General features: G+C 45.7%; 1 protein-coding gene across 1 annotated transcript in view; it reads right to left on the minus strand.

Annotated features, from left to right (window-relative positions):
• The window catches only part of ABCC11 (ATP binding cassette subfamily C member 11), a 59,101-nt gene that overhangs the window by 3,582 nt on the left and 38,863 nt on the right, over positions 1-16,656 (minus strand). The window contains exons 19-27 of the mRNA XM_043599142.1: positions 15,763-15,960; positions 13,284-13,510; positions 13,026-13,163; positions 11,377-11,563; positions 6,808-6,897; positions 5,245-5,434; positions 3,720-3,879; positions 839-917; positions 53-166 (exon numbers count right to left, since the gene is read on the minus strand). Coding sequence (XP_043455077.1) covers positions 53-166; positions 839-917; positions 3,720-3,879; positions 5,245-5,434; positions 6,808-6,897; positions 11,377-11,563; positions 13,026-13,163; positions 13,284-13,510; positions 15,763-15,960 — 1,383 coding nt within the window. The remainder of the gene's footprint in view (positions 1-52; positions 167-838; positions 918-3,719; positions 3,880-5,244; positions 5,435-6,807; positions 6,898-11,376; positions 11,564-13,025; positions 13,164-13,283; positions 13,511-15,762; positions 15,961-16,656) is intronic.

The raw sequence follows: 16,656 nt of genomic DNA on the forward strand, positions 1-16,656 counted from the left end.
GGGAGAAATAGCCAGTGTGGTTACCCAAACTGGGCGCCATCTGTGGTCTCACCTTGGAGTTGCGAAGGAGTGCTCTTGCAATGCAGAGCAGTTGCCTCTCCCCCACAGAGAAGTTTCTGCCACTTTCCACAACTTCTGCTTGCAGTCCTTGGGGTAACTTTGAGATCTGTAATATCAGGGAAAATGAGATATAGACTACATAGGCATGTGGGCATGCAGGCCACTGTGGGGTGAGACCTAACTTGACCCCATCAGACCTCCCCTATCACACTTTGTAACACTCCTCATCTCTCTATACTCCAATCGCTGATATTTCTCTTCCTTATCTGTGCCTCTCTCACTCCCATCTCAGGGTCTTTGTATATGCTAGCTCCTGTGCTGGAATGTTCTCTTGAAGATCTGCACCCTACTGCCCCCTCAACATTTGATCTCAGGTCAAATGCCCCATCTTTAAAGGGGCCTAGCTTGGCCATTCCACATAAAAGAGCTGCTCCCTGACTGAAGTAACTGTTGTTACTACCTGAAAGTATCTCATGTGTCCATTTATTTGTTGTGTTTATCTCCCATTGAATGTAAGCACCAGGAGGGCAAACACTTTACCTACCTTGCCTTTGCTGTGTCCCCTGAGCCTAGAACACGCCTGGTTCACTGTTAGTGTCTGAGTGCCATCAGACTTTATTTAGGAATCCAAAATCATCTCATCTCCATGAGATTATTTTATCTATGCCCCAAAATGGCAGCATCTGGAATATCATGCGAGATGAGCCCCAAAGGACCAACAGGCACCGCTGTTGAAGAGGCAGGCTAAAACTAAAAATCGGGTCTTGGAGCTACTTACTGTCATGCTCAGGAATGTCCTCTCCAAGACATCCCATATCTGCTTATCTGTGTAGCGGTCAAAGGGGTCTAGGTTGAATCTGCCATATAAGAAGAGAAGTGTTCCATAACCACATGCAACCATTGAACAGTCTATATAACACTGATATACAAATATTTGCTCAAGTCCCACTTTTACCTCTTTTAAGTATATACCTAGAATAAGAATTGCTGGATCATATGGTAATTTTATTTTTAACTTTTGAGGAAATGCCAAATTGTTTTCCACAGAGGCTGTACCATTTTATATTCCCACCAGCAGTGAACGTGAGTTCCAGTTTCTCAACATCCTTGCCAACACTCATTATGTTCCTTTTTCTTTTTTCATTATAGCCATCCCAGTAGGAGTGAAGTTGTATCTCACTGTGGTGGGGTTGATTTTTCTGTCTTTTGCAGTGAAAAAAATACTAATCGATCATCCAAGCAACATCAGGTTGGGATCTATCTGGACTTTATACCCATTAAAGTTTTCACTTTCATTTGGCATAGGCAACATTATTAATTCTCCTGCGTTATGCAACCACTCAGTCCTGATTAAAACCTATTCTTTTTCTCCAAAATATTTTTTAATGTTTTATTTATTTTTGAGAGAGAGAGAGCACAAGTAGGTGAGGGGCAGAGAGAGGGAGAGAGAGAGAGACAGAGAGAGAATCTGAAGCAGGCTCCAGGCTCTGAACTGTCAGCCTGATGCAGGGCTCAACCTCATAAACTCTCAAACTGCGAGATCATGACATGAGCTGAAGTCACATGCTTAACCAACTGAGCCAGCCAGGCACCTCTGATTAAAACCTATTCTTAATCTCTGCTTTATCTGTCCCCAGTTTTGGCAGACACACACATTTTGTGTGTAGGGCTAGATTGTATTAAAGCTGGAGGTAGAATGTCTTATCTGCATGATATTTGATAGTCTCCAAAACATTTTCATAGACAGACTCATTGACACCCTTTCCCCTCAAGGGATGGGTATACCCCTTTGGTTGATGGGGAAATTATGGCTTATCAGTGTTAAATGCTTGTTCAAGGTCACACCACAAGTCAGTCTGAGAGATAGGCTAGAATCAGAGACACTCAGAGATAGATGAAACTGTAATGGATAGAGAACCCAGGTTTCCTCTATTCTAGTTCACACTTCTCCCTGCTGCAAGGGGGGAATATCACCAGCTAAGGCATGAGACTACCTGGAGTTATACCTCATCTTTACCATTTACTTGTGTGTCTCCTGAAACAAGTCACTTTTCCTGTCTAAGTTCAGTGTCTTCCCCTATAAAGTAAGGTAACAGTAGTGCCTACCTCATAGGGTTGGGGTGACAGTTAAATGAGACAGAACATTAAAGCATGGGCTAGCACATATAAATGCTCAAAAAATGTTAATTCATATTTTTATTACACCTATACCAAGGCACAATAGATTTGTCCAGGTTCTAGCTTAACACAGAGATCTATCACTAAATATTATCTCATTCCCCTAACACAACCATTTTAAAGTCCCCTGTTTGTGCACATACTATGCACTCTTCCTAAAAAGTCTTTCTCCCCTTTTTCTTCCAGACAAGCTCCTACTTATCCTTCAAGGCTCTGCTCAAATATTCTTTCCTCTATGGAGCCTTTCTGGATTCACCCAAGTAGGGCTATTTGACCTACTTCTGGGCTCTTTCACACTTTGTTCATATCTCTGATCTGGTAAATATCACCTTGTATTATAATCTGTTGGTTCTTATGTCTCTATACCCACCCACCCACTCCATGACTACATTCTGAACTCCTCAGGAGGAGTACAGGCAGTGATCATTCATCCAAGTGTCCTCAGGCCTTAGTACAATGTCTGGACCTAGGAAAGCCTCAGAAAAGGTAAATTAAATGAATGAAAGAAGGGAGGGGGGAGAGAGGAAGGATGGAAGGAAGGAAGCAGGAAAGGGAGGGAGGAAAGGAAGGAGAGGGAAGAAAGAAAGGAATGGGAGGGAGGAAGGAAGGAGGGATGGAAGGAAGGAAGGAAGAGGACAGAGGAAGGAAGGGGAGGGAGGGATAGAAGGAAGAAACGAAAGGGAGGGAGAGAAGGAAGGAGGCAGAAGGGAGGAAGAAAGCAAGGAGGGGAAGAAAGGGAGGAAGTAATAATGAGTAAATGAATAAGTGATTGAACGGAGCTCTAGGGGTCAGTTTATCCTCTTGCCTCTGATAATGCCCCTTAAACATCCCTAAAACATGAGGAATCTAGCTTAATTTTTAATGCATTAGACTTCCTCAATCTCCATGCCTTAATGTTCCAACATAGCTTTAATGTGCACTGTTAAGTAGGAATATGAATCTTGATAAAGTTTAGTCCCAGAGTTGACATCTGAGGAAATAGAAAGGCGAAGAGACTGAAAGATCCAGTTCCATCTGCTTTGCTGACTGAACGGCCTGGATTCTTGTTCACTTCTCCTCTGCCTGGAATGTGCATCCTGTGAAGAAATGTTCCCTAACATCTAGCCTAAATGCCTCCTTCAGCTTTATCAAGTGGGAGGAGAGAAGAGAATAAACCACATCTAGACATAAAAGAATAAAGTGGTAGCCAAAATGCAAATGCTTAATGGTGAACTAAAATCTGACCAATCCCATCAGTTTTTAAAAAACTAAAAATTATGCCTTTCTTTTGTTTACCATATTATAGTTTACAAAGTGCTCTTGTGTATATCAGGGCTTCATTCAATCTTCAGGAACATTTCAGTGAGTCCCAGTGAGTGGCCCAGCTTGCCAAGAGATCAGAAGCCCCAAAACTGGAGCACTGGGCACCAGCTAACCAAAGACAGCCCAGCCCTGGCATCCTGGTCCTGCCACCCCTCCCAGGACCCCATCCTCTGCTTTACCTGATGGTTCCTGAAAGCAGGACAGGATCTTGAGGGACAACTGAGAACCTGGACCGCAGGTCCTCCAGGGCAATACTGCTGATGTCCACACCATCTATGAGAATCCGGCCTGCTGCAGGCTCCACCAGGCGGAAGAGAGCCACTCCCAAGGAGGACTTCCCTGTTGGGCAAGAAATATGCAGGGGCACTAAAGGCAGTTTCCTGATTTGCACTAGAAGCAGCACAGGCCACACCTGGAGTTCACACCTGACCTGCTTCCCTCCATGGCCCATCCTTTGTCACCCTGAGCCCTGAGAGAGCAGAAGAGGAGTGGAGTCTCTGCTCCAACTAGTGCCCCAAACCATGAGCAGATTTCTTACAGCCTAGATCAGAGGGCACAACTGGAGCCCCTGGGTATATTCAGCCATTCATATATTCTGTTTCACACATACAGTGCTACTGTTATTTTCTAAATTTTTGCCAGCATTTAAAAAATCCAAAGATCCTATGTACAAAATTTCTTTTTTTTTTTCCTATGTACAAAATTTCAAATAGCATGCTCTTCTTGAATCCTAGAACTGGCAACACTAGTCCCACATCCTCCCACATAACAAGCAGCAGGAGCTAAGTGTGGCTGCTTCCTTGAGAGAGAACAGTGCTCTCCAGTTCAACATTCTGCCCTCCTCACCTTTCTTCATCACATCCTAGACCCATAGTAGCTTCTCTACGTCAGACTGCAGCCCTCTCAGGCCAATTGCAGGCAAGAAGTAGAAAGGGAAGGACACACCAAAGAACACAGGTAGAAGCTCTTCACCTAGCAGGAGTGCAAGGCCTGCAGGGGGCCTGAGGAAGTGGAGACCCATGAAGGTTCTTGTCTTCCTAGAGGTCTACCTGGAGGAGGCAGCTCCTAGGCACACAAGAGTGGGCCAAGAATCAAGTCTGAGGAGCATCTTTGAGCAATGTAAAAAAGGAGGGAGCTACACTTAGACCAGACCTCCCAAAAGTAATAAGAGAGGAAGGGAGGGAAAGAAGTCATAATGGAGAGGACAAAGGAGGCTGATAAGAGAGGTCTAGGAATGGTAAGAAGGAAGGAGAAGCAGGACCCGGACTTCACTCCTGGACCTGCTCTTCGCCCTAACAGAGCCCTGTAATGCCCCTTGCTTGAAACACTCCTCCCCTGCACCCTATCCATCCTTCCTGGCTCAGCTAAAATGCTGGCCTCAGAGCCCAGGCCACTGTAGCTCACCAGAGCTCAGCCCCATTACTCTGTTAATGGCACCCTTTTACTTCCTCCATGACATTCATCACAATCTGTAATTACCTTATTTATTTCCTAATTTGATGACTTAACACCTATCTTTTCCAGTGGAAAAGCAGGACTTTTTCCATGATAGCAGGACCTTGGGTTCTGTTTACTAGTGCATGGTATAAAGTGAGGGCCCAATAAACATCTGTAGGGTCACTGAGTAAACACATGCCTGGAAATAGGTCCAACACCCACAGGTCAAAGTTGAGGACAGGGGGTGCCCCAGGACATGCCACTCACCAGAGCCTGTCCTTCCCACAATGCCCACCACTTCTTGGCCATGAATTGTCAGGTTGATGCCATTAAGGATAATGGGTGTGTTGTCTCTGTATTTCATCTGATAATCCTGGAATGTGATTTCTCCGTGCTGTGGCCACCCAGGGGGACAGCTCATGCCTTCTATGTGCAAAGGAGCCTCGGGGACACACATCTCATTTTTGAAGAAAGAAAAAGAAATAAATAGTTATTAATCTCTGCCTATCTCCTGCTGACCCACTGGCTTCCAGCTGTTGGGTGTGTAACCCACCCCAGCCTGTCTCACACTGGGCTCAAGCCACCAGCTGTGTAATCGCAGGAGCACCCCAAGAGGAACATCCTGCTCCACTTACCTGACATGCACATAATTTTAACCCCAAAAAGTGAGAGACCATTTGGCTAGCCCCCCTGTTATTAACGTAGAGAACTTATTCTAATTTATTATGTGAGGCTCTAAAGAAATAGAATCTAGAACAGTGACAATAAAGGCAGCAGAGCTAACTGACCCCTTTGGGGCATGTTTTATAGCTCAGCGGCCTTGTGCAGACTTATGCTCCCTCTATCCTTATCAATGAGGTAGGTAATTTTAAATGCATTTCACACACAAGGAAATAGAGGCTCAAATGGGTTAAATTACTTATTTAAGATCATAGAGCTTATGAACTCAGACCAGGACTGCCTGACTTCAAGCTCATAACTGAATCAAGCACAGCTGGGTATGTCCTGAGGCCTGAATGATGGAAAAGAAGCACAATCCACAAGTCACAGCCCTTCACCACAGGTGGTATGTACAATAGCATCCCTTCATGTTAAATCAAAGTTCTATGATTCACAAATTCTGCTCCTATTAACAGGGGCTGGAGAACTGGTTTTAAAGGCTCTGCCAGTCCCCGGCTGTGCAATCTTAAGCAAGATGCTGAGCCTGGCCAAGCCTCAGTTTCCTCTTCCAGGGGGATGATAATTCAATCAACCTTATAAAAGTGTTTTGTGGTTCCATGAGATAATCTATACATAAAAATATTGAGCCTTTACTGTGAGCCAGGCACTGTACTAAGTGCTTTACATCTTGTGTTATTTAATCTTTGTAATAACCCAATGAAGTAGATACAGTGACCTGTCCCCAGTTTACACGGCTGACTCAAGTGGCAAAGCTTGGACTTGAACCCAGGTGATCTGGCTCTAAAACCTGTGTTCTTAACTACTCTAACACAAATAGAAGCAATAATAATAATAATACCAATTATTATTGACATTATTATTGTTTTTATACTTGGGCAAAACTCTCATTTCTAAAAAGTGCAGATTATTCTCTCTACATCCAGGAAAGCTGTGGGGGATGTGATGAAAATGGGCCATAGAGTATGGAAGGGTTTCTAAGAAATGACATCCACAGGTCCAGGGAAGATGGGGAGGGGCTGCAATTGCCTCTTGAAAAAGTCTCAGGACCCCTGGGGTGCTGGAGCTTGCAGAGGCCATGGAAGCTGAGCCCCAGACATGGGTGTGAAAACTTCCTGTGCTCCCCACACCGAACCCAGACCTGCATCCCACCTTCATGTACTGCAGCATCCTCTCTGCGGAAGTGAAGTATGCCTCTGTCTCTGAACCAACCCGGGCAGTGGCCTGGAAGTTGGATGCCAGCTGGAGTGAAGGAGAAGCATCAGGTCAAGAAACTGACAGGGGTGTGCTTAGGATTTCAATGCCCCTAAAAAACACTCATCACCACCCCTCCTGAGTGACTTCTCAAACTAAGACAATTTCCTTACAAGAGTGGAGCAGATACCTTTGGTGCCCCTCAAGCCCACTTCTGAGGTTAGCTGCGTGATGGCGTGCAGTTCTGGGCAAGACACCACTGACACTATCCCACCTCAAGTACCCTTTGTGTGTATTTCTGCTTTCTGCTCAAAACCTTCACTCACACCACAGAGGCCCCTTCTGTCCATGCACAGTTGCAGCCCCAAAACACAGGGGAGTGAAAGTGCTGTGGGCAAACCCTCAACTAATGGGGAAAGGAGCCAGTAAATGAAGGCTCCTGTCCCTCAGTCTCTGGGGGACAATCCAGGGAGCATCCTATTTGCTTCTCAGAAGGTGCCAGTAGAGTTGAGAGGTGGTGACCCAGAAACAGCAACCTCAATGACACTTGCCCATAACAGAGTTTCTCCTTCCCTGCCTCTCTCTCTCCTGCCTCCTCAGTCATGTTTCTTAGGAGCACATCTCAAATAATCTGCCTACACCCAAGTCCTTGTTTCTGGCCTTGCCTTTAAGGAGTCTCAGGGATGCTCAGGAATTGGAGGCACCAGAGATGAGGACAACTGAGGTCTAAAAGGGGAAATAACATACACAGAATCACCTGGAACCTGGAGGTAGAGCTGAGATGGGGAACCCAATCTTCATACTCCCCATCCCCCTGGTCCAAGATGTGGGCAAACAGGCCATGAAGAAAGTGCTGGACAATAAGTTCACTATGAATTCATTCAGCACACTCCCTGAGGGCTCTATGCCATGTGCCAAGCCAGGATCTGTGCCCCAAACTGCAACAGACCCAGGCCCTGCCCTCAAGGAGCTCCCAGTCAGGTGGGGAGACAGATGGGTCAACAGAGAATGCCAGCACAAGCGGATGTACTTCACCCTGGGAGGCACTATGGGGAGCCATTAAAGACCCCCCCAGACAAGGTCCCCCCAGACAAGGGCCACAGGGAAGTCTTCCTGCAGCAGTTGGCACAGGAGTTTCATTTTAAGGAGAGGTGGGATTTAGCAGGTTAAAAATGGGTGGAGAAGGGCACTCCATAGAGAGGGGACAAAGTCCTGAAAATAGTAAGTAGCAGGATATATTCAAGGCCTTGCATGCCATTCGGCTATGACTGGAACAAAGAGTACGGGAAGGGGAAGGAAAGCCCTTTAGAAGTCAGAGAAGGTGGATGCCATAATGAAATGACACTGACAGTTGGAAAGGAGCCCAAGGAGACTGCCTTTCCTCCAGTCAGTGTATCAGACATGGCTGGTTGCCTTGTTAGTAGCCGGTCCCTTTTTTCTTTCTTGCTAGCACAACCTCCATTATGCTCAGGTATCTGGCAGCCTGGTGCTCCAGGGAGACTTGGTTAACTCCATTCCTCTTGTCATTGATAGGTTTAAGGTGTGAGCCATGCTACAGTTCTGGCCAATGAAGCATGAGGAAGAGTCAGATGGGAATATTCTGGGAAGCTGCTCCTTGTTCTTAAAACAGGGCACATGAAAAAAGTTCTCTCCTTTCTAACTTTTGGTGGTTATTTGGTGAGGATATGTTGCCTGGGGCTGCAGCAGCCATTTTGTGACCTTGAATAGACAATCCTGAGGATGAAGCCAGGATGTGGATGCCAGGGCAAAAAGATAGAATGCTCATGGATTCATGCTAGGTCACTAAATTAACAAAGAAGAGCTTACCCCAGCCTTCTGGATACATCACATAATAAGCCTCCAAACTGCCAAGGCCATTTTGAACTGGTTCTAGCATTTGCTGGCTGGAGGCCAGGAGCATCTCAATTATTTACAGTTCTCAAGGTTGCAAAGCAACATGGTGTGTGATTCCTGCTACCCAAAGCTTGAACATAATTTCATCGAGAGTGCATGCAGAAGTCAGCAAGGCACCAGTGTGGCCAGAGGAAAGATGTATGCTGGGGTCACAGGGCCAGATTTGAGGGGCCTGAGGGCACGGCCCATAGCTTAGGTTTAGCATAAGGAGACAGGGAATCTCTGAGGGCTCTAAACAAGACAGTGACATCAGGAAAACTGTAACTAAAGGTCACTCTGGTGAGATGTAGGAGGTAGACAGGAGGGGCTTCAAGGGGAGGAGAGGAGGCTTCGAGGTTGCTACCTAGGATAGAGATGAGACACTTGAACAGGACAGCAGATGTGGAGAAGAAAAAATAAATCCAGGGCCATTTTGAAGCAGTCAGGCCTCCAGCAGAACTCCTAACTAGTTTCCTGTGATGGAACAAGCTGGGGAGACCTTTGAGAGGTGCCTCATGTGCACAGTGCACCCTGGGAGAGATGAGACCCCGCCCCTCTTGCCTGGGCCAGCACACGATAACATTGCCCCAAGCTTTGCCCCCCTGGCCCATGTCATATAGGAACCAGGAGGGATATCTGGCCTTGGTGACTCCAGATCCCCTTTGACACCAGTGTGGTACCTCTCCCCGAGTTTTGAAAGGTTTGGGGGCAACTCTGCACTGGCACATGCATGTGTGTGTGTGTGTGTGTGTGTGTGTGTGTGCGCGCACGCACATGCGCATATGTGTGTTTGTCAGAGAGAGGAAGACAGAGAGGAGAGGAGTGTGACCCACTAGGGACAAACCTATCTCTCACCAGCGGTGGGAACCAGGGCAAGTTACGGAACTCTGAAGTTCTGACTTCCTACCTGTAAGTGAGGAACGATAACAGCTAACATTTACTGAGCATTTATTCTGGGCCAAGCACTGTTCTAGGTGTGCAACATGCATTAATCCTCATGTTTATACATGTCTCACAAATCTGTAATTTTGGAACTTGTATTATCTCCTTTTTACAAAATGAAGAACCCCAGGTACAAGGAGGGTAAGAGGCTTCCCCAAAGCTAATAATGGGCAGAGCCTGGCTTGAACCCACATTCCAAAGCACACAATCTTAACCATTTTTCTATAGCTCGTGGAATGTAGTAAGAATTCAATGCAAGAAAGTGCAACAAGCACCTAGCAAAGTGCTAGCTCAGTGCAAGTGTCCAGTACATTCCATGTTGTTGCACTGGTAAGCTGTCTGCAAGTGTGAGCACAGCACAGCCACCTGCATGGCCTGGGTGCCTGCAGAAGGCTCCACACACACAGGCATGGCTGTGCATGTACAGGACTGCATATTTATGCAAATATATACCTGCTGCAGGGGCTCAACAAGGAGCAAGATGGAGCCCCTTGGCATACCCAAAAGATGCCTCACCATTGGGACACATGAGACCCAAAGCCAGTTAGAGAGAAAGCCACATGACCATAGAGAAGGCAGTTAATGAGCACCCCCTCGGGGAGCTGGAACTGTGTAACCAGTGTTCCCCCAGGCGGCTGCAAAGCCAGCCTCTGGCCTCACAGCCCTTGTGGCTAGCCCTGGACTGACCCTGCAGACATGAACTTGGCCAGCTAGACCCTCTCATGCCCCAGTGTAGTGGACGTGGAGGAACTCAGGCCAGGAGCTTTACAGGCTGCTACATCAGAATCCCCTAGAGAATCTGCTTTTAAAATTAGATTCCAAGACCCTACCCACCCAGGACCTGACTCTGAAAACCCAAGGCTGTGCTCTAGAGCATGGTCCTCCTGTCAGTTGTACCAGTGCCCAGGCCGAACATTCCTGCAAGCCTGGGGCAAAGTGTTCTGCTTCAAGTCCTGTGCACTTTAAAGTCTGAGAAGATCTGTTTCAAGGGAGGGACTGGATGACTCCTTAGATAACTGAAGGAAGCCTGATAGCTAACTCAACGAATGATAGTAAAGTGAAAACATACCAGACAGCAAATAACAGGTCTTGGTTCTTACCCTGGCTCTACTTCTTTATTTTTTAATGTTTATTTATTTTTGAGAGAGAGAAAGAGAAACAGAGAAACAGACAGACAGAGACAGAGCACAAGCAGGGGAGGGGCAGAAAGAGAGAGAGGGAGACACAGAATCTGAAGCAGGCTCCAGGCTTTGAGCTGTCAGCACAGAGCCCAACGCAGGGCTTGAACACAGGAACCATGAGATCATGAACTGAGCCAAAGTCAGATGTTCAACTGCCTGAGCCACCCAGGTGCCCCATTCTGGCTCTACTTCTAGTGCTCTATACATTCAGACAAATATTTCCCTTTCTGGGCTTCAATGTCCCCATCTGCACAATAAGAGGGTTGGACTGGACTGCCTGCGGGCTCCATTCAATCCCAATACTCTAAGATTCCATTAAATAGCTTTAAATATAGACTTCCCAGTTCAGAGGTGACAGGAAAACAGGAAAGCAGAAGATTCAGAAGGCCAAGCACACAACTCATAAAGCCACAAATGGCCAAACCCAAGGTGTTATCAAAGTCCCATGAACCCCTGAGTCTGTCCACAGGCCACAAGCCAAAACCCCACTATCTGAGAGTCCCTCCCTCACCTGCAGGATGAGGCTGATAGCCATAGCTTTATAGGAATATGGGGCAGAGGAAATGCCAAAAACCACAAACAAGGCCACAGTCAAGGTCAGCAGGTTGGTCATGGTCTCCAGCCTCAGTGCCATCCATCTCGAGGAAGACAGGAACATCAGCATGTAGTTATTCTGTATATCACTCAGCCTCTTAAACCTGAGAAAGAAAGGACAACCTGAAAACAACATCTGTTTGTCTAACCCAGAGTTTCCTGGGAGTGGACACTGGTTGCTTCCTCCAGCATCCGGCTCCCCACTCCACCCAAGGAACCTGAATTATCTTTGGGGGCCTTCTCCCTGCCCCTTTCTTGGTCATGGAGTTGGCCTGACCCCAGATCTAGGAGTAGGCTCTGACTGACTTATCAGCCCAGGCTCTTCCCTAGGCCTTGATCATCAGTTAGGGGAAGTTCCCTACCCAGGAAAATAAGAGTGAATAAATGTCAGGATCTACTCATGAGTGAGGGGAAGCAACCCCTTCCAAGTATCTATCCACCTTGGAGAAGGGGCTGTGTCTGTCTTATTCACTACCATCTTCCCTGTGGCTCTGAGCACCCAGTAGGTAAATGAATGCATCATTTGAAGATGCCCTCAATCCCAGCACCTGCACAGTCCTTGAGTGCTCTCTAGTCCCACTGAGAGACTTGGTTCCGTGGTTCATCCATTATTCCAATTAACCAGACATACACTGTCTCCCACACTCAAATCTTACCAGGCTTCAAACCCATTTCAGATGGCTCAATGCCACCTCTTTCCCCCTTGAAGTCTTTTTTTTTCTAAGTTTATTTATTTATTTTGAGAGAGAGAGGCAGAGAGAGAGAGAGGGAGAGAGAGAGAGAGGGAGAGAGAGAATCCCAAGCAGGCTCCACACTGTCAGTGCAGAGACTGACGTGGGGCTCAATCCCACAAACCATGAGATCATGACCTGAGTTGAGATCAAGAGTCAGAAGCTTAGCCTACTGAACCACCCAGGCATCCTCCCTTTTTTTAAAGTTCCCCCTGAACCCTTATGGACTTTTATCTGCTTTTCTCCTATGTTATTAGTCATTTTTAACCCTGTATTATTACAAAAATGTGTGTATGTGTCTCCTGTCTTCCACCAGACTGTGAGCCCCTTATAGTTCAAGGCAGATCATGTGTGATTGATCTTTACAAATGGGTAAGTTCATATGATACAATTAAGGCTCAACATCAGTCATAGGGTGTTTTTGTTTGTATCAACAAGCATTTAGAATACAAACCTATAGTTATGAATAGTGAAGGAAATTCTGTTATTTAGAAAGCTATTGCTTCGTGTATTTTATTAAAATTAGATACCTGTTTGGAAGTGAAAGAAAAAGAACAATGCAAGAAGTGCTGACCCAGCAACACTTCTTACTATTAATTATATTAATATGTGTATGCAATATCTACAGGTCTTTAAGGTTTACAAATATTTCCTGCATCACTTATATTTCTTATTCCTATATGAATCATCTTATAGATGAGGTCTTGGAAGCTCAGAAATAAATGGAATAAAATAATGTGAAGAGAACACTATTTCCAGATCCTCTGTTCGCCACCTTCCTGCTTCCCACAGTCCCCACTGCCCCATCATCCTCAGATGACAGCACAGGACTCACTTGCTGATGAAGTCTTCAGTTTTTCCATAGACATGGATGGAGCTCAGGCCCTGCAGAGCAGTGAGGATATGGGAGAGCAGAGGGGAGCGGCTATAGTTCTCCAGTCTCTTGAACATGTTGATGGCCATCTTAAACTTCCTGCATCAAGAATGAGAGTGAGTGACCTGGGCAGTCCTCCTCAGGGACCAACCAGTTCTACATACCAGCCTGGTATCCCAAGTCACAGACCCAGCTCACAAGCACAAAGAACCCACTTACATATAATAAATAAGGCAAACAGTAACTAATATGATTCCCATCAGCAGGATATATGGAGACAGCACACTGACAACCAACAAGATGGCGACCACCATCAAAAACAGGACTAAGAATTCTTCAGCAACAACGGGCAATAACTGGTCCAGCTGATCCAAGTCCCCTGCAAAGCAGTTCAGGAGTCGGCCTGTTGGGGTTGTGTCAAAGAAGCTCATGGGGCAGCATAAAACCTGTAGTGACAAAAACAACCCAGATCAAGAGATAGTTCTGGAACTTGATGAAGATGTCAGTTATACTCAGCCCTGAAGAGATGCAGGATACAGCCTAAAGGGTGTGCAAGGGAGGCAGTTTAGAGCAATGGCTAAAAGCATGAGCTCCATAGTCAATCTGCCTGGGTTCCAGTGTTAGCAAACTCCTCCACCTACTGCTGTGTGACTTTGGGCAAGTTACTTAACCCCTCTGAGTCTCAATGTCCTCATTTGTAAAATGGGGATGATAACAACACTTTACTGAGTTATGGTGAAGATTGCACAAGTCTGCAAATAGACTAAAAACACCTTTGAGATATGCAGCTTAAAAGGGTGAGCTTTATAATTACATGAATTATATATTAATAGACCTGTTATGAGAGGAAGGAAGGAAGGAAGGAAAGGATTGAAGGAAGGGAGGAGGGAGGGAGAGGGAGGAAGAAGTAACACACTAAAAGTCTCAGAACAGTTCCTGCATCCTAATTAGCATTCCATTAATACCAGCACTTATTATTTTCTACAAATGGGACCATTTTCATCAGGATTACCGAAGATTAGTAGCAGCAATACTACTGTGATTGCACATGACTTGTTGTCTTGGGTAGAATTTAAGCATGACTGCCCTTGCTTGAAGATGGTGTCCTAACTTGGTCTCTAAAAGCAGTGGACATGAGGGCCTTTGGAGATCAAAGAACATTTCGTACTGGAAGGGCTCTAGCAAAAGCATCCAGTTCATGTCCTCATTTTACAGATGAGAAAACTGAAGCCCAGAGAAGGGAAGGTTGCTCAGCAATTTGCTCAAGGTCACCCAAGTAGTTAATGGCAAAACCATGACCAGACCTCCCAAGGCTCCCCAACCACCCTGCCCCAGCACAGCCACACTCTTTACAGAAGGCGTTTCTTAAAGGTTTGTGGCACTGAACAACTGACCAACTGACCACTTCATTTCCCCATTTATTTCTCAAGCTGTAACACAAGAACAAAACATAAATAGAAGTTAATCCTATCTATTAAGGCCAAAAGTAAAGGAAGGAATAAAAGGAGGAGGGAGGGAGAAGGAAAGTGCATTTTGACTATTAATAAATAATAATTATTTGCATCATAAAATTTCCCAGAAATGCTCTGCTTCTCTTCAACCCCTAATTTAAGCTGGCTGAATGTGACTCACCCTTCAGGTCACAGCAGAGAGGTCCCTTCCTCCAAGAAGGCTGCTTGGACTCCATCCTTCCCTCCATCACCTACATGCTGGGGTTAGGTTCTTAGGACTCCATGGGCTCCCACCCAGTAGGTAATTTTACATACTATGTTACAACAAGCCTATTTTCTCATCAGTCTCCCTCAGTAGACTATAAGGCCATGATGGTCTGAACCATACCTGAATTGTTCATTCACCACTGTAAGCCCAATGCCCACCATAGAACCTGCACATAGTAACATCTGGTGAGGGGGAGAGCAATGATATTTCCAAGAGGCAGTTTGGTATTTTAACCATAATACATTCTCATCAGGACACAAAGGATGTCAGACTTCTTGTATGTAAAATAAGGATAATAGTACCACTTGAAAAGGAACTTGGGACAATTATAAGCAACACTATATGTGACAGTATTCAGCCAACAGAGGCCAACATTGGTGTGCCCGGCCCTCCAGCAAGGGACACTACCTTTTAGAATCACACTGCTGACAGCAGGATAGTTTCCAGGCACCCAGCTCATTCTGTGGGTTGCTCCCACCCACCCAGTGGCCCAGCGTGCACTTGCAACTATATTCTGCAAAGGGAAAAACTATGGAGACAGTAAAAAAAGATCAGTGGTTGTTAGGATTTGAGGGGAAAGGAGGGATGAGTGGTACAGCACAGAAGATTTTTACAGCATGAAACTGTTCTGTATGATGCTTCATGGCAGATACATGTCAGTATATATTTGTCCAAGTCTATAGAATGTACAAAATAAAGAAGACTTTAGATAAACCATGGACTGATGATGATGATGATGATGATAATGTATTGATAGTAGCTCATCAATTGTAACAAACATCCTGCTCTAATGCAAGATGTTAATAACAGAAGAGACTGGGAGATTAGTAAGGGGCATATGAGAACTCTGTACTTTCCACTTAATTTTTCTTAAACCAAAAGCTTCTCCAAAAAATGAAGTCTAGTAATTAAAAAAAGAAAGAAAAGCGGGACAGGCTAGGGCTCAGCCTGCAACAGCAGCCAATACCCAAGCCCATACCTTGCTAAGGAGTTTGCTGTGCAGGGCGGTGGATGCTTTCCTCGTGAGTTTGGTGAAGGCCTTCGAGAAGCAGAGACCCGTGCAGATTAGCAACAGCACACTGAGGCCATACACCAGTTGGTAAATTGGCAGCTGAGGGTTGTCCAGTATGTCGCCTGGGTCTGCTGTTGTTCCATTGCTCTCTTGGCTGCTATTGGTCTTCAAGAGAGAAGAGAGTGTGGTTTGATAAGACATATAGTTGGTCTTGTGCCCAATTCCTGGCACAGAGCTCGTAAATTCCCTGTAATTCCCTAAGTGATAGGGGTGCTGGGAGCATCTTTTGTTCTAATATTTGGATGTTGACTCTGATTCCTGACATAAAATCTTCTAAGACCCTTGGAGTCTCTGGAGCAATCTCTAATTGCTTTTTTGTAGCTAGTGTGTCTTTTCGTAGCCAGTGAGATGTCTGGTGTGAGGAGGGGGCTAGATAGCGTCAGGATGGAGAACTGGTCACCAGAAAGACCAAGCCATTACTAGAAGCTTAGAACTTTCAACCCCACCCCACCCCACCCTCCATCTGGCTGGGGAGAGGAGCTGGAGGTTGAATTAATAATTGATCATGCCTATAAGATGAAGCCACCATAAAAATCCCTAAAGTACAGGGTCTAGAGAGCTTCTGGGTTGGTGAATACATTCACATGACATGAGGGTTGTGCACCCCTACTCCACAGGAACAGAAGCTCCTGTACCTGGAGCCTTTCTAGATCTCACCCTATGTACTGTTTCATCTGGCCAATCATCTCTATCCTTTATTATGTCCCTTATAATAAACTGGTAAAAGTATTCCCTGAGTTCTGTCAGCCATTCTAGCAGATGATCAAATCCAAAAAGGAGGTCATGAGAACCCCCAGTTGA

This window comes from Prionailurus bengalensis, chromosome E2 (assembly GCF_016509475.1).
Source record: "Prionailurus bengalensis isolate Pbe53 chromosome E2, Fcat_Pben_1.1_paternal_pri, whole genome shotgun sequence".
NCBI lineage: Eukaryota > Metazoa > Chordata > Mammalia > Carnivora > Felidae > Prionailurus > Prionailurus bengalensis.